Below are 18128 nucleotides of genomic sequence, written 5' to 3'. Positions count from 1 at the left end.
CTAGGGAGCCAGGTCCTTAAACATGAAGACCAAATATATTATGTGATCAGTCCTTTCTCAGCATTAAATGCTTGGACACAAATCTAGAGAACAAGTTTTGGTAATCTTGAGGTATAATGGTTTTTTTTTTCCTTTGTTCCAAATTTTTATGTTCTTCTACTAATTAATTTAGAAGAGTAACTTCTCTGTCAGTTCTGTAGATAAGGAATATCTTTGAGTTTATGGCTGGCTGTTCAGTTTTTCCTTGAAGTATAACAAAATTCAGCTTTGGATCTGAGGCTATGACTTTTTTTTTCCACAGGAAGAAGGGACTGGAACTAAGTGGATAGACAGAACTAGGGGTGCAATAAATTGCCCTGATGTTTAGTGACTGCCAGCTTTACCTGTGTTTAAAGACAGCTCTGGGAAAACTGATAAAATAATTTTGAATGCATTGCAGACATTTCCACTTCTATAACTTTGTCCAGATGTTATACCATATCCCATTTCCTTTGTAGTTCCTGCATAGGCTAATGGCTTTCAGTAATAATAATTTTAAGTGTTCATAGCTACCCTTTGATAGCCTTTGATAATTTCAAGTTGATGAACTATAATGAAAGAGGGTTTAAGGATTTATGTATTTAATTCTGATACTTCTTCCTGTGGGGTATTTTTTGAGACTGAATTGCAGACTTTTTGGGTTAAATTTGCATGCAGTGTTAAGAATTTAAACCATGCAAGGTTTTGCTCTTGTCTCTTTCCAGGTTTGAGGTGCTGAGCTTTCTTATGCTATGCTACAATTCTGCTATTGTCTATATGCCTGCTTCTTCTTACCAGTCCCTTTGTACGATGGGTTCCAGGTGAGACACTTGCCTTTGAAACAGTCTTTCAGGGTGCATCTAGACTTCTAAATATTCATCCAGTAAAAAAAAAGGTGCTTTCTGATGGGAATGGATTAGTTCTTGGTATGCTTCCATCATTTTCACTTGAGTTATAGCTATGCTAAATTTGCCAAACATGTTGCATCTGAAAATTAGATCTGTTCTTTTAGTAGAGAGGAGAGAGAACATTTTGTATGCAAGGGATTTCTGTTTTGGAAACAGTGCAGCAGTTACTGTGTGTTAGTGGCCATGCACTGCTTCCGTGATGAAGATGCTGATAGTAAACTGATAGAATGAATTATCCTGGTTTTTATGGAGGTGGTATATGGGAAGGCAGGCCCTGTTTTCAAGGACAGTACTTTTTAGAAGGCAGCTGAGAGCAATTCTCAAGAATATGGTATATGTGTTATCTAACTTAAGGTAAAGGGTGATTTCATGCTGTCATCATACATTAGATGGGAGATGACATGTTTCTCTTCTGAACCACTGAAATGTTTCCTTTAAAGAAAATTGGTTTCAGTTACTGAATTTTGGGGAAGGTCTTCTGCCTGGTGGCTGGCAGCAGAGAATATCTTGCCACCCTTATTCCTTAGAAGCTGGTTGAAGAAAATGTTTTGAAGAAAACAAGTGGGGTTGATGGCTACATGGAAAATAACGCTGGTTTATCAGCAAGCCACATCTCAAGGCACTGTTACAAAACTGCTGTAGTGGTTAGGAAAGGAACATAAGAATCTTTTATGCTGTGTATTTATATTTTGAAAAATAAATCTGAAAATTAACTAAAATCTCTGTTGGGTAAAGACATTTTTAATCTTCGTGGAGTTCAACACTTTGTTGTAATGTTGGTTTTTTTCAGGCTGTGTGTGAGTGGATTTCCACGGCAGCACGAGAAACGCTGGAAGGAGCCCTGTGGAAGAGTGGTATTAGACCCTGACTTCATGGTGCAGCTGCTCACAGGTGTCTATTATGCCATGTAAGTGGATGGGGTTTTTTTCCCTAAAGAGAAAAATCTGATTTTAGGTGAATTAAAATATAAGTGCCAGTTGTTTTATAATTGAAAGAAATAGTTAAGCTGATAAGGCAAGTTTGTAACTCGCTGAGTGTATTTCCCATCAATTGCTTATTCAGTGAACCGATGATGTCGAAATATTTGTGTGAGCACTGGATTAGGTGACAAAGGTGAGCAGTAAGTGCTGAAGAGAGTTAGGCTTCTGGTTTCATCTTTTCCCAAGTTCCCACTACCACCAGCTACCTGCTGTTCACAAGCATAATGAGCTTGGATGCCAAGATAAACTGATGAAATGCAGACCTCTAGGATGTCAGTCTCACCTGAGGCAGCAAAAATCCATTTGTGGTGGAAATTCAGTTCTGCTAAGTAGCATTAACCTTTACATACCGACCCCATTTTTTTATTATTTTTAAGTTTGTCCTGAATATGGCATCAATTTTGTCGTGCTTGGATGTGACAGGGAACAGCTTTCTTGTTCTACCAACAAGATTAATAAAAGAATAAATTTTCTCTACTTTTAAAAGAAGTGACAGGGTTGGGGTGTACAAACAGTTGATGAATTTTCTGTGTAAGCAAAGAAGTTAAGATCAGGATTTGGGCAGAAAAAAGACAAGTTTGTCTTCATAAGATGTGAAAGATAGATATTTATCTTTACTTTTTAGATATAATGGTCAGTGGGAACTTGGCCAAGAGGTATTGGAGGACATAATTTACAGAGCACAGCTTGAACTCTACTCACAGCCTCTGCTGGTAAGAAACAATCCATTGCAATTTATGGGCTTGGTTCAGAGGAGTTTGGAGGTGTTTCTGATGTGGACTGGTAATGAGAGCTTTTGTGGCCATTCACTGCACTGTCAAATGTGAGTGGTTGTTCAGCATAGCTGTTCATACCATACTTCTGCTTGAGCATTAAGCCGTGGTGTTGGGATCTCCTAGGACTCCTTGATGCTGGAAGCTAGGAATTTCTAATGGGTTACAGTGGGCTCAAAATGTTTATGTTGTTTTGGCATAAGCTACTGATGAGTGGTTCAAAGAAGCTTAACTGAACAGTTATATGTCATAGGACAGTGGTTGCAAAAAAGGTGTTTTCTTTGCTTCTAGACCTTCCTCACGGCTGAGAATAAGCTGTGTGGTTTAACTGAAAACTCACTAAAAAAACCTACCAACAGGATAGAACTGCAACTGAAAAGGAGCTTCATCTCCAGAGTCAATACCAGATTTTAAGCTTTACCTTCTTCTTTGGAGAAGCAGCAATAAAATGGAGTAGTTCGGATTGTTTGGATTTGGTTTGTTGGTTTGTTTGTTTTTTTCCCAGTTTTCACTATATTTGCTGTTCTAATCATAAAAAGAGAGAAAATAAATGAGGGAAGTGGTGAAACTGGGCTGGGTGCAGGTGGATGTGATTGGGAAGGATGAGAAGGTTGACAGAAAGGAGGAATTTTTGTCACATGTAGGAATGAGAAGCAAAAGAAGAGGGAAAATTAGGGGAATAAAGTAAAATAGATTGCTGTTTCAGTTTCTGCATCAGAATTGTGACTAGAAACCTTTAGTTCTCTGAACTAACAGGCATAAAATTTCACTGCCTTTTACATAACTGAAAAAGTGGATTGGCAAAAATCTCTTTATGTGGCAATCTGAGATCACTCTTTTCAGAAATGAATTACATAAAATTATTCTCTTGATAAATTAATACTGGCAGTAAAATCTGTCTACGGACTTTCTGACACTGCTGCATTTAAAATGCCTGATATCCATTGAATTATTGTAATAGTTGGTTCCTTTTGGAAATGACGCATCACTCCATCAGATTGAAAGTTTTAAATTAAATGTTGAACCTGCTGAATTGGGCCATCCTATCAAGGATTTAAAAGATGTGTAGGAGGATCTGGAACTTGATGATATGACAATTTTCAGTATTCATTGTTCGTTTTTAATCAGTTTGTCCTTAGAGATTACTTCTAATTGTAAGAATCTTCTAGAATATCTTTGGGTTTTCTCCAAAGTTCTTATTGCTTCTCAATTCCACTGTCTGGTGTTGGTGACATCATGACATCACCAATTTTTACCCCTTCTCACTTGTCAGGTTTTTCCTGCATATGCATACAGGTCTATCTGAGGAATTTCTCTTCTTAGTACTCTGATCATTGCCTGCTTCCTGTCTTGTTTTACTAAAATTTCCAAAAAGCAGCTTTACAAAATGGTCACTTTTACAAAATAATTACCTGGATGTCCCTGCCCTCATGCTATATATTTAAGCAATTTGACTTTTTCCAAGATTGGAGCCCTTTCATCTCCTTTCATTTTTCAGGAGAGGTGTATCATTTAGCAGCATTATAAAATCCAATATTTTAAATTTAAAACTACTAGCACTAAATAAAATATCATCTGGGATTCTGCACAGGTAAGTTTCAAGTTCAGCTTCTGCCTAGGATTTCCTAATAGCAGCAAATTCTTTGGACTCCATTTAATGTTGGGGCAAACCCCCACATTATGGTTATTTTTAGATATCTGAAGGTATTTGTGTAATTATGGGAATACCATTGGTAATCATTACAGTGAGAAACATCATGGTCCCTGTGTTTGAGTATGTCTCTTGGAGAAATATTTTTGACAATACAGTGGTAGGTTTTTATTGCCTGGAGGAAAAAAAATACAAACCCCAACCAACCAACAACAACAAAAAATGCCAACTGGAATAGCAGCATCAGAAAGCTTGAAATACCTGTAATGTAGAATTGTTTTTCTGCCACTGTTACCCAGAGACTGTACTGGAAAGGGCAGGAAGTAACACAGGGGAAAGACCTTTTCTGGGTAAACAAAAGTGTCTCTGTTAACAAACCCTGAGTATTGGTTTCATAGTCAGCAAACCTGTGAGTTTCTACAGAGGCAAACTGATCATGAAGAGTCAGAATTACTGCCATCCTGTACCTGAGGAGTAGGCCAGTGTCAGTCACTCTTTTCCTCTGAACCAAGAGTTCTGCACCCTTTTCAGACAGAAATCCCTGTCTTCAGAGCAGAGACACTTGGGCTTTCCTACTTCAGTACACAAGAATCATGGATCAGCAAATCCCTATTGTGACAGCACCTTTATCCGGTGTGTTTTATTGATGCACTTACTGCTCTTGTTGAATGTTCTTTTGTTAGAGCTCCTTTCTGGTAGACAGGAGTGGATATCTGGCCTGGAACCAACCCTCCTTTGTCATTGATGCAGACTCGGCTTGCCAAGTCTGAATTGTGCTGTGTATTTATTTTCCTGCCTTTCAGTGCTAGATTAGATGTCGTGAGCAAGTGTTTTTGCATCCTGCAAGATCGTAGTTTTGAGGGTTTTTTGGTCAGATAAGGATTGTGACTCATTCAGACTGGTTGTTCAGATTGTTTCAAAGATTTACTGTTGCACTGATTTTTATCTCCATATGGTTTTCTCAGTCCCCAGAAGTACAGTTTGTGCTGTTAGAAAAGGCCAGCTGTTAAGAGGTTCAACAAGAAAAAGCTCTGTCGCTTTTCTGGTTCTGTTACAGAAGCCTTTTGCTAATAGTTTTTAGATTAATTTTTTCTCCAGCCTGTATACTGACAAGGGTGCCTGTTCCAAAGAGGTTAGCAACTCCAGTGAGTAGAAGATGAGAAGGCAAACAGTTGTGTAATGTTGAACTTGATCTGTTTTGGTTCAGTCAGCAGCAATGAGTTTCTCAGGTCTGTAGTGATCAAGGATAGGATGAATGCAGTCTGTAGCATTTCAGGAAATGGCACGGAAAAGGGCTGAGGGGTGAATAGGAGAGCAGTTCACAAACCAGTGCTGAGGCTGAGAAGTGGTTAGCAAAGGGAAAATCAGTGTTGGACAAGTGAAAGGCAGAATGATAAGGAGTATTTCTATGATGGCGCCAATAATCTTTTGTGCTGGTTAGAAGTCAGACAGGAAGGCAGTGGAAAAGATGTTTGATATAGAGTTACAGGATCACAGTGGCAGCAGGAGATCAGGATCAGCTATGGCTGCCATTTCAGTCCCCTAGGACTGGTATTTTTATTGCTGCTTAGTTGTATAATGTCAGTAAGATTTTGGAAAAATCCAGATGTGTCCATTTTGTGTGTTGCACTTCTGTTTTGTTTTTCTTAAAGCTTTAAGTAATATTTTGTGTGCATCAACTTTGCTATTGTAGAATACTGTGCATGCCACAGAGACCCAGAGCTTTTCAAGAGCTGCTACACAAGTTCACTTTTTCTGAACAATTTACTTGTAAACTAGGAAGCATTTCTGAAAGCTGTTTTTTTCTTTTTTAAAGTAAACCTCTAATCCCTCAAAGGCATTTTATGGGAAATGTAAAGAAGCAATTAAAACATCAAAGCCAAAAGAGGTCACTTGTTCTTCTCAAAGCTGCCAAACAAAACTTCTGCCTTTGTACTAGGCTATTACAATAAAAAAATAGGTCTAACAAAGATGCATTTTAGTAATTTGATGCTCACTGCTTAGGTTGCATCTTTTAAAAAAATAAATGTTACCAGTTCCTGCAGTCTGATCCCCTTGGTTAGGTTGTGTTGGGGTTTTTTGTTTAGGGTTTTTCTGGGGGGGAGCCAGTATGGGGTAGGGTGTGATGGAAACTGGCCCTGTCCCTCTGTCCCTCTGTGCACCAGGCCCCAGGCTGTTTGCACTGGCTTGGCCTGTGACTCAGTTTTATGACGCTCTTGTCATAAAGCATAAATAGCATTTTCCTTGTCATTTTGCAGTCTCTTCTGGATGGAGACCTTCCTGTGCAGGTTGTTATCTCTGCCACTACAGGTGGCAAATGTGGAACAAAATAAATTACCTCAAAAAAAAGAGAGAAAATTCAACTGAGGTTTTGGGAGTAGGTTTATGATGTAGTAGCTTTTCAATGTAGTTATCAACTGTGAATCTTGGGGATGGCGCCATCCATCTTGAGGAGATCTGGCATAATTAACAATTCTTGGTTGTTCTCCTTTCTGTATCCAGCAAGAGATCTAATATTGCCTCTAGTGCAGACAAGGACAGTAGTAGCACAGCATTTTACTTTTATCTTAGGTTGCAAACGCCATGAAGAACTCGCTGCCCTTTGACGCTCCCGATGCATCGCAGGAAGGCCAGAAGGTACTGAAAGTGGAAGTTACTCCCACAGTGCCGAGGATTTCTCGGAGTGCTATTACAACAGCCTCTATCCGTCGGCATCGCTGGAGGAGAGAAGGTGAGCTTTCTCTGACAGGGGCAAGTATTGCAGTGTACTGTACTCATCATCATCACTGTAATCTGGCTTTTGAGTTTGAATGTTTGCGGAACAGTTGGGGGAGTTTTTTGTTTGTTTGTTTTTGAAAAGTGGTACTCCGTAATAATGTATAATATTTTACATCTTCAGAGCACTGCATGAACATGAACATTTGGGTTGTTTGTTTTGTTTATGATTTGGAGATAAACCATGAGGTAGGTGAGAAAATGGAGAAGGTGGGAAATGTTTAATTCTTCTGTTCCCCGTGTAACACAGCACAAAATCATAGGGGTAAAGTGTGGCTTAGAATTTGAGTTCTTTGTTTAATCCACACAAAAACTCCCATCATAAATAGCTCAGGGAATGAATGGTAATATACAGACCTTGATAGGATTCCAGCTGCCTAAAGCTAATGATGGCAGTGGGAGAGGGAAAAACTGAACACCTTACTCCCATCATATGGCCCAGTTTATCAGGGGGCCATAAAATAGGTTTGGATAGTTCAGAATTAGTCTTTATTTTTCCTCAGTGAGTACTCACATGGTATGGACGTGTGCTTGATGGTATGAAGAAAAAAAATTATTATGTAGTGATCTTTACCTTGGTGTGATGATATCTGCAGTGTAGGTGTAGCAAAAAGCTTGCTTTGAAATCACTTTGTCGTACTTGTAAAGCTTTGTTGCTCCGTGTATTAACTAGTGGTTTAAAAAAGCTGCATAAATTGATGAAGCTAAAAAGTAGAATAACCTAAAAATAAACTGAGGATAAAAGACTCTGAAAACAGGAATTGTGTATTTTCCTGTGGTACTTTCTCCCCCCTCCCCCTTTTATTTTCTTTTATTCTTCTCTGTCACGTGCAAAAGGATGTGATGACCTCTGGTCTTCAGTTGAATCAGGATGTCCAGGACAACAAGTCTTCTGTTTCCAGGACTCTGGGTCGTGTTTGTCTTCACTGTACTTGCCATTATATTCATTTCTGGTCTACAGTACAGCCCACCTGTCCCTTTCTGTGGATGTTCTCCCAGCGTTTAACTGAGCATGGGTAGTGTTCTGTGTCTGTTCCGTGTCCGCATAAATCTTCTATTTTCCCCGCCTGGGTTGGAATGCCGAGAAAGAAACAGAAAAGCACTAAAATGTTATATGTTGAATCCCAGATGGCTTTGACTTCTCAAACGAGGCTGACTCAAGCATTCCTGGCTCACCGATCCAACACGGCTCCACAGACCTAGGGATCAAACGTGAGCAAGAGGGGGAGGTGCTGATGCGCAGGACCCCTGAGCATGGCTTCCCGGAGCCCACCTTGGCAGCAGCCACCACAGAGGGTAGGACAGAGATGAGGAGGCAGAAGTCAGTGAGGCAGTTGCTGGAGGAGGATCCCGGCTCCCTATCCCCAAGCAGAACTTCTTTCCATTCTAGTGTGTGTTTCCGCTATCCCAGGGTGTATTAGCTTCTCTTTGCAATACACGCATCCCCTATATACCTAACACCAGGTCAGGTACTACCTTCTGTTAGCACGTGGGCTGGCCTGGGGCTTGCATCTGTGTGGTGAAAGACTGCTTGGCATGGCAAAAAAAAAAAAAAAAAAAAAAAAAAAGACAGGGGTAATAGCCAAGAGCTTTGGGATTGCTTGGAAACCTTCTATTACTGAGCATGTTTAATCTAATATTAAGAAGGAAAAAAATGCACCAGATGAGCAGGATTCTAGTCCTGAAAAGTAGACCGTGTAGAGAATAAATGGATTTGGCTACAACTTAGTTGCAACGGTGTCTTGATAGTCTGCAGTTTTTAAATTTTCAAGAATGAAAAAAGTCAAGCCTATCTACGATGAATATACAACTGCTGATGTTTTATTTGTCAGTCATCCTTTAACCAAAAACTCATACACGTACAACTCATTTAGAACTGGCTTCTCTGAAGACAAGTAGCAAAAAAGCGCTTGTGTTTTCAAGAAGAAAACAGGTTGTCATGTTTCTAAAAACTTTAGAAACAATTACTGCTTGCTTTCTTAGTCGTGCTGTCCACAAAAATGCTGTAGGGATTCATATGTCTGCTTTGCAGCCAAGAATAGCAGATAGAGTAGGTGGTAGAAATTTAGTTTGCTTAAGTTCATCTATTAATTTTCGAGTAAAGATGATTTACTCAATAAAAGGTGGTTTTGAGTACTGAACTTGAATCATTTCTTCTCAGAGATGAGAATCAATTTCTTGTAGGTTTAGCTAGATATGTTTTCAGGTGTTCTATTTTAAAGTCTTCTTCTCTACCTGAACAATCCTTTGGAGTTTCCAGCCTCTGTAAGGACTTTAGTTGATCATAAATGACATTTATTTACACATTCAGATATGAGCTACATAGGTTTCAGATTTGTTCTTCAGGAAACAATAATCTGGATAATCTGGAGATTTAATGTAGTGTTATCACAGAATCCTTACCCTTAATCAGAGTTACTGTCAATAATTAAGACCTCACGCTTTTGTAGAAGATAGTGGCATAAACATATTTAGTGCAGTTTATTATCTGCTTGGTGCATTGTGAATTTGAGCATGCTCAGTAAATGATCCTGTCTTCTCTTAAATTCACTTTTCAGTTGGTCTCACTCCATTTTACTAATGTTTGCATGTGCATGACCTGAAGGATATAGAGAAGTCCTGAGCTGCAGAGAACTTTCTGTAAGAGACAGGAAGTTGGAAAAAAGTTGATAAAGATACTGCTTTTTATTCTTAGCTTGTTTTAAGACATTGTTATAACTTGGCATATTGGATAAGACATCATTCCACATGCTTTACTTCAGTAGAAATGGATTGAATATCATTTACTTCGGTAACATTAGCAATGTATAATTACATGCTTGAACAAACTGAATTCTCCAGCTGATATCATCTGGGAGAAGGCCAAGAAATAGAGTTTTTGCATATGTGTGTGCATATATAGGAGTCTGATATTTTACTGATGCTGATTTCACAGAAAACTTCAGCTAGAAAATTCCCTCTCCTTAATATCGTTTTGATGTCAAACAATACAATGAAAGACTGATCACGTCTGGTTACTTTTCGACCTCCGGGTACAGGAAGGATAAACAGACTAAAAGTAATTTTAAAAAGGTGTATAAAACCCCTTCTTCAGATCAGTGTTTTGACCCAATAAGTAGAAAAAAGAAGATTTCAAGAATGTCTCAGTAATACCATACAAAGTATTTTGCTTGCAGGTGGTTGCAGCTGTGGTTACGTGCGCTGGTTTGGGTCAGTGGAGAACATCGTGTCTGTAGCTACAGCATTAATTGTGGATCCACACAAATAGAGAATTATTTGAGGGCAGATTTATTCTGATAAGGAACAGTGAGAGTCCGGAGTACACACTGTGGTGCAATTGATAGGATTTCTGTTGGGTTGCACTGTCCCTTTTTGTTTTGGCCTTGCAGTAGAAGAGTACTTGGAAGGCAGTAGATCTTTAATTTTTGTTTCTTTTTAAAATCATCTTATTGGTCTGTTGGGAAAAAAAAAAGAAAAAAGAAAACTTTATTACATCATCCTGGTTTTCCTCCCGGGTTATGTAAGGACTCAAAACAATTTTTTATTGTTTCTGAGGGCAGTTTTTAGAGGAAAAATAACATGTATTAGGGAAAGAATGTGTTTCCTGAATTATTTTAATCTCATTGAGAACTTCTGTAGGCATGTGGATCTGACTAGACAGAAATTCTCTTGCATGTTGTCTTCTCTATCTTCTTCATTTTCTAGCACTGCTGAGCAGCCTGGGCACCTGTATGGTTGCAGCATCCAAAAGCTTGCAACAAACCCCTCTCAGTCTTGTCTTTAAATTCTGTGGATAAAATGCCACTTTTTCAGTGTGACTATCCTGCTTCACTGTCCCTGAATAGGAACATCCCATTACGCAGCAACGTTTTAACGTAAACTTTGAAAACTGCTAACGTTCTTGTAATGATAAAAACCTCAGCTGTGTTATCTGCAGATACCTTCTTGCAAGTTACACATCTTTCTTTTGAATAAGAAGGGCTCGAGAGGGGAATTCAGCTGCTACTCTTGCTGCTTGTAACCAAACACACTTTCATCTGGCTTTGCATGATGATATAAAGAAATGTAAATGTTGGTTAACTGAAAAAGTGGTCTTGCTTTTGGTATGTTCCAGTTTTGTCTTATTTTTATTGGCATCTTTGATTATGTGTGGGAAGGTTGGAGGGGGGAATGGAGATGTGGTGGATTGTGAGTTAAATATATCAGTGTTTAGTGTAACAAAACCCACTTATGTGTCAAGAAGAACATGAAGGCTAGTTCAGCCAGACAGGGCAGGCAGGAGAAGGGGAAAGTATGTGTATTTTAAATATGGATATAGAGGTTGAAGCAAGTAATGCACCCTACACTTTAATAACAGCCCTTGAAACCTAAGAAGCTTATTTTTCTAAGGCTAAAGGCTTTACCAAGGAAGGAAGACTGCAGTAACATGAATTATATTAGCTTTCTGCTTCTGGGAGGCTAATGAGTCAAAGAGAACTACATAAAACTATAGAATATAATCTCTCATTGCATTGTTCTCAGAGCAGTCTGATTTGGCGATGCCTAAACATCTTCTGTAAGCTGATACACAGTAATGGTAATTCCAAGGCAAAGTTTCCTGAAAAGAAGTAGGAAATTTAAAGCAGAGTAATAAAACCTCCCTGTAAAGTTTTGCATTACACTTCAGAAATGTGGAATTGGATCAGGCTATATTCCTGCAACAACACTGAGAGTGCTCTGTCTGTTCTGCTTGCTGTAATGTCAGGTGTTCCTAATCTAACAGTTAGCAGGAAAGGATGAGCTTCCACTCAAACGTTAGAATCTCCTAAATACTTGCCACCACATTTTTCCCATTCCACAAAAAAGATTTAAGCGTGTTTGCTTGGCAGCAAGCTGGGTTGGACAGTATAACAGCTGGAGCAGCATAGTGGCTTCAACTGGGATAGATCCATAGGTTTTGCAAATTTCTTGCAAATAATCAGGCCCTACAGCTTTTATAAAGAAAAGCAAAATTCTTTCAACATGAAAGCCTCCACTTTTGCTAATACACTTTAAATTTATGCCTTTTTCCCATTGAAACAAGATATATGGAACAAAAACTCTAGCTCCATTTTCAGTTTTGAAATTTAAATGCTGCTCAGTTTTCTACTGAAACAATAACTTCCTCTGAGTACTTGGAGCTTAGAAAAAGTACTTGAATAAGATTTATTTTAAAAAAACGTGTGCAGCCCTAATCTTGTAATAGGCCTGAAAACGAGGATTTAAGAAATAAGATTGACAGGGTTTTATTTTCTCTTTGATACTCCAGTCACAAGCACAGTGCCTATTCTGCAACAGGAAGTGTTGCAGAGATTAAATTTCTCTTAATACAAGGGTTATTTGGTTTGGGATTTTTTTTTCTCTGAAAAATCTAGATGCTGAGATAAAAGTAATATGGTGGAAGTACCCAGATTGGAAATGCAGGGAGGATTGATTGAGTTTTGGAGGAGAGAGAACTAGGAATTGGGTTAAGCTTCAATAGAAAGTGTAGTCGCATTGTTTGAAGTGCCAGCTACGTACAACGATGCCTTCTGCCTCTGTTGGAACATTGTGAACGTTGCTGGCCTAGGAAGGAGCCTAATTCTGAAGCTTACTGAGCACTCACCAGAACTTACTCTGCCTGGAAGAGATCCTGAACATACTTAGATCTTGCCTCAAAATAGGATAAAAATCTGAAAGGGTGGTAGCTTTGTTTTGTTTCCTTTTATAACCACATGTAGGAGGAGAATGGGTAACAGTATGTACAGACAGAACTAAAACAAATCAACCAAATGGGGCCTAATTCTACTTGTTTTATAGGCAAAGTTTGGGACCGATATTCTGACTGATAAAAGTGATGTAGATGAAAGGCAAATCAAGGTCAGGGAGCACTTATTGTTAGACTCTGTTATTCTGCTAAACACAGCAAGAAAATTACTGGCTGAGAATCAAAAAGAAAAATGAGCAAGTGGAATCCAGGTGCATTAGCAAATGAGGTTTGTTTTGACAGTCTGTGCACACCTTTGTCTTCATGTAACTTAAATGCATTCTGTGTGTTCTGATTGGTTTGGGTTTTTTTTGGTTCCTTCTTTTTTTTCCTAATAGATACTGAAGGTGTAAATGGAAGAGAAGAGTCTGTGAACCTTAATGATGCTGATGAAGGATTTTCATCAGGAGCTTCCCTCAGCAGCCAGCCCGCTGGGACCAAAGCTGTATCCTCTGTCTCGCAGAAGGGCAGCTTAAGGAAAACAGCAAGTGGGCGTTCTTCTAAGGAGAAAGAAACCTCTTCTGCAGCAAAATCCACGGAGAGCCCCCGAGATTCAGTAGCTCGAAAGCAGTACACGCACCAATCCACTGACCTGGCTGGAGACACAGTCGAGATGACACCTACTAAGAAACACCTCAGCCTGCCTGCTGGGCAGGTGGTGCCAAAAGCCAACAGTTTGAGCCTGATCAGGACCGCCAGTGCTTCCTCCAGTAAATCATTTGACTATGTGAATGGCAGTCAAGCAGGCTCCAGTGGTGGAGCTGGTACAGAGGGTTTTTCCAATCTAGCGGCTGGCAACACCAATCGGTTTTCAACTATCAGCCTACAGGAGGACCGACTAGGCCAAGCTGGGGAAGGTAAAGATCTCCTTACCCCAGGAGCTCCCCTGACCAAGCAGTCTCGATCTCCAAGTTTCAATATGCAGCTGATATCCCAGGTGTAACTTTGACTCCCTTCCTTAGTATTCCCTCTTTCCCCTTAATCCCCTGCAAGTTCATCCTTAGGCAAAACCTGAACCATCATCCCACAGTGTGAAAATACTGACTGTTGTGATCTTGTTTGATTTGGTTTAGCTATCATACTGTATTACTGAAACAGCAATAATTCTTCCCTCACCTTCATCCTCCTTCCCCCTTGTAAACATGGTTGTGAAGCAGTATATAATGTACTGTATGCCTTTTTCCATGCCTTCCTTTCTCCTTGGGTGATGTGCAATCCATCGTAGGCTGATCAGTCCCATTTCAACACTGTGAGACTGGAGACACCGGCGGAAATGGTGAATGTGATCCCTATGAGATGATGTTTTGGCTTTGTTAAGAAATAGAAACGGGTTTGTTTTCTCGGTCTACAGTACTGCAAAGACTACTGGATCATGACTTTTCTTTCTCAGAACCAGGAGTGCCTCAGAGATTCTAGTGTGACTTTGGACCTCTCTGAGTCTGTGCAATCAATTCTGGGGAGGGGATTGTCATTGCTGCTCCTGGCTGCCTACAGCACTTTTTTTCATAAAAATGAGGGTAGTTTTTTCCTGACTGCCCCCAGTCTCTCATCCCAGAAGCTTTTGATGTTCAGCAACTGAGACGTGTATTAACAAGCTGTTTTCCCTCGGAGAGAGGATTCTAAGTTGATAATGTAGGTTACAATGCACTTCTAATGGCGTTGTAGCCATTTGTAATGTTACATGTCTTCCCCTCCAGGACACAGGGTCATTCTGCATTTAGACTAAAATTTACACAACACCATGCTGTTAGAACAATTTGGTTTGTAAGTGGAAGGGAAACACTGCTTTCCCAGGAAATAATGGCTAGCTCTGCTCCATTTTTGTTGTTTTTGTTGTGAGGTGCTGATCACTGAATTCAAAGGTGTATTCGGGTAAAAAGTATTTCTCAGGCTGCTTTCTTTGGTATCGTGGCTGTTGGGACACCCCCACCCCTTTCAGCTGCTTTCTCAATGTCCCTGAATTCAGTCGTGGCGTCATTTGAGGAATCCTGCAGTCCAGACAGACCATACTCTCAAGGTGCTGTCTCAGGGATAGAGACAATAGTTTGCTAGAAACATTGAAGCTTCAGTGTGAAATGCTTTTCTAGCGACGCTGTTTGTGCAAAGGGGTACCGACAGTCCTTTTCTCCCCGGAAGGATCACACTTCATTGCCTTGGTATATATAATCTGTTGAGGTTTTTTAACTCTTTATTTTAGTGGATTGGCCCTCCTCTAGAAAATTCAGAACTCGTGCCATTGAGCCAAGCCTTGAATGTATATGACTGATGTATGGGCACTGGCTGGTACTTATGTTAGAGAACACTGCTTAGAAGCACATTTCTGGTTACGTGGGAGAATATTTGTCATTCCCTCTCCATCTCTCTGTATCTCTCTTTGGATTGATAGAGAGAAAAGGGGAAAGCTCGTTCTCTATGCTTGAGTCATGTATGATACCCTGGAAGTTTACAAATTGTAAACCTGCAGGAAAGTTATGTTTTTTATGTGGGCACTTTGGTTTCTCTGTCACTGTGAAGGATAAACGTAAGCAGTTAAAAACAGCAGGCTGTCTTTGAATGTCTTTTGGGCTTTGGGGTTGGTTTTTGTTTGTTTGTTTGGGGGTTTTTTGTGGGTTTGGTTTTTTTTCTCTTTTGACTATTTCAAATAGAATTTTTTTTTTCAAATTTGCATTTTTGTTTAAATATTTGAAGATTTTTTAATGGTTTGACAAGTCACTTTGGTAGCTTAGTCTTCATATCATACATTCATAAAGTGAATTAAATGGCATCTGGACTGATGCAGAAATTCAGTTAGAGTAAAAAGACTAATGAGAAAGAAAGAAAACCTTACAGTTTCTCAGTGGAAGTTTAATATTTAAGGACACTAGTCACACACAGATGGAACTAAGGCAAAGTGAGTTAAGCTGCAAGGCTTACGTTTCTGTAAAAATGTCAAAAGCTGTAGATGGTTAAACTCTTCTTTATAAAATAAAGTTTTGGTAGTGGGGACAGTTCCCAAGTTGTGGCTGAAAGTACAAAGTTTATACTTAGTGGAGATCACCAAAAAGGAAATTGCTTTAACTCTTTTGGAAAGAAAAGGTCAAGAGCATCGGCTTATTTTCTAAGAGTTACTTAATTTTAGTATTTTAAAAAGTAGAGTCGTTGATTAGGAAGGCTCTCTGCTGTCTACTGTTTGCATTGTAAGCATTCCTCCAGAAGTTTTAGGACACTTAAATTGGCATCAGATCAAATATTACAGTCTTTTTTTTACAAAATATTCTTTTGTGTGAGGTCCCACACTATAAAACTATTTCAGGAAAGTGAGACAGCTTTAGTAACTTCAGATTGGGAAGTCAGTTTGAATTGGCTAAAACTTAAAGTCAGACTTTCTTATCTTTCATGGTATTTTTACAGTTCTCATTTTGATGTGCCTTTTGTTACAGTTTCATTCATTGTATTTTGGTTTGTTCTTGTGTATATATACCTATTCCCTATCAGTCTTTTTAAAATGAGTTCAAGTTTATCCCTGGAAAAAAAATAATTTTTGCTATGTGCTAATGTGGTACATCTATAACTTCTCAAAATTACCCTTTTAGTGCAGTTATTGGAGCTTGTTTTGTTGTTTCTCAGCCACCAAGTACTGTTTAATATTTATCTTACAAATGGAGTCATCACTGATACCTACAAACCAGCTGTAGTAACAGGCTGTGCAGTGCTGTGTGTCACGTTTCTCATTAATGCTTCTAAATGTGTCTCAAACTACGCTAAGGTGTGTCAAGATTGTAGAAAAAATTCACGCACTTCAGTACACTTCAAAGTACTGGGGCAGAAATAAAATTAGAAGTGTCTGGGATATGGGTGGAGGGAAAAATCTGCCGGCTTTCTGATTACATATGCTAAATACTAAACAACGTACAAAACATACTGAAATTTTCTGACACCCGTGACAAATGTTTAGACTTAAATCAAACCTCTTCATCGTAAATTCACTCTTCTGTGTCTTCTTTTAGAACATTTGGTACTTGACATGAGGCACTAGGTTTAGATTTCTGCAGTATTTCAGTGCATCTGCAGCATTGTAAAAGAAGGACAAGAAGCAGAACACTGAATTTTTTATTTTTCCCCCCCTCTGTGTGCATGAATGCACATACATATAATTCTGAGGTGAGAAAGTGTGGATACTCAAGTAGGAAAAAATTAAATATTCTTTGATACGCATCACAGTATGCTGCCATTTTGCAACTCATTTTTGTTGGGCTTTGTAATTTTAAGAAAATACAGAATATTGGTATTGTGAACTCCAGCTTGATTATCCTTTTCAGGGATTTATTGTGAGCAGGTTTTTTTTGAAAGATGAACCGTTATTTCATCCTGCAGACAGCAAAGTGATGAAGTAAAAATACCTATTGAAATCAGTGTTGCAAGATGACAGTTTAAAGTGCTGTATTATCCCCTTATTTTTCAATTGGAAACTGCTGTATCACTGTCCATTTTAAATGCAGATTTCTTTGAACACCCTTTCTGATGTGAATTTGGAGAAGTTTTTTTAACAGCATACTTGGTTCTGTAATGCTGAACATCATGTTGCATCCAGTAAGCATTAGATCTAGTATTTGTAGTTCACAATTCAACTATTTGTGTTGCTCTTAAATCCAACATTTGCAGCGTACTCCTGCTAGCTTTAACATAGCTACAGTCATCAAAATAGTGAGGAAAAAAATGTTTTCTGACAAAGTATTTATTTGCACTATTTATGAATACTGGAGTTTACTGGGACAGGGTTTTTTCTCACCATGTGAGGTTTACTTGTGTGTGAGTAGGTACATACATTTGTCACGTGTTGACAATCAATTGCCTCAACTGTGTGTATACTGTATGTAAATAGGAACATATTTTTCAAGATTAAAGGGGGAAACCTGCATCTTAGTGGTGGTAAAGCTACTCTGCAGTAGGGTGACCCCAACTCTAACTGCTTTTTGTCTTCAGATACTATGTGGTTTGTTTTACTTCTTTAATGAAGATTATTAGTGTTCTGGGAAAACTTTAGCTCCAGGGAAATTTTCCTCAATATTTAATGTACAACATGTTCAGAGAATTATATTTTGAAAAATTCATTTTGGAATAGATAATTCTATGCTATGGCTGTATTTTAACCTAAGAGTTTGAACTTGTCCTATTTAATCATGAACCAATGGCTATCTTTTTTAAATGTCCAGCATTTTAACTTCGGTCACAAACCAGAAATTTTTGTTTATCTTGGCTTACAAATTTAAATTAATTTGA

The 18128-nt window shown here is 38.8% G+C and overlaps 1 protein-coding gene across 5 annotated transcripts in view; it reads left to right on the top strand.

Moving 5' to 3' along the window:
• Nucleotides 1-16958, top strand: part of FAM126B (family with sequence similarity 126 member B) — a 49137-nt gene extending 32179 nt beyond the window's left edge. For 3 of the 5 annotated variants that reach the window (XM_027880106.1, XM_027880105.1, XM_027880107.1), the window contains exons 9-14: nucleotides 744-839; nucleotides 1717-1833; nucleotides 2532-2619; nucleotides 6902-7061; nucleotides 8234-8401; nucleotides 13208-16958. In XM_027880106.1, coding sequence (XP_027735907.1) covers nucleotides 744-839; nucleotides 1717-1833; nucleotides 2532-2619; nucleotides 6902-7061; nucleotides 8234-8401; nucleotides 13208-13812 — 1234 coding nt within the window. In that variant the 3' untranslated portion in view covers nucleotides 13813-16958. The remainder of the gene's footprint in view (nucleotides 1-743; nucleotides 840-1716; nucleotides 1834-2531; nucleotides 2620-6901; nucleotides 7062-8233; nucleotides 8402-13207) is intronic. The other 2 variants (XM_027880108.1, XM_027880109.1) reach the window with 2 other exon arrangements.
• Nucleotides 16959-18128: the final 1170 nt, after the last annotated feature.

The sequence above is a fragment of the Empidonax traillii genome, unplaced genomic scaffold (genome assembly GCF_003031625.1).
Source record: "Empidonax traillii isolate 1590-97213 ecotype Southwest subspecies unplaced genomic scaffold, ASM303162v1 scaffold65:size4453928, whole genome shotgun sequence".
Classification (NCBI taxonomy): Eukaryota; Metazoa; Chordata; class Aves; order Passeriformes; family Tyrannidae; genus Empidonax; species Empidonax traillii.
The sequence above is the reverse complement of the archived record's forward strand: the minus strand, read 5'-3'. Positions and strand labels throughout refer to the sequence as shown.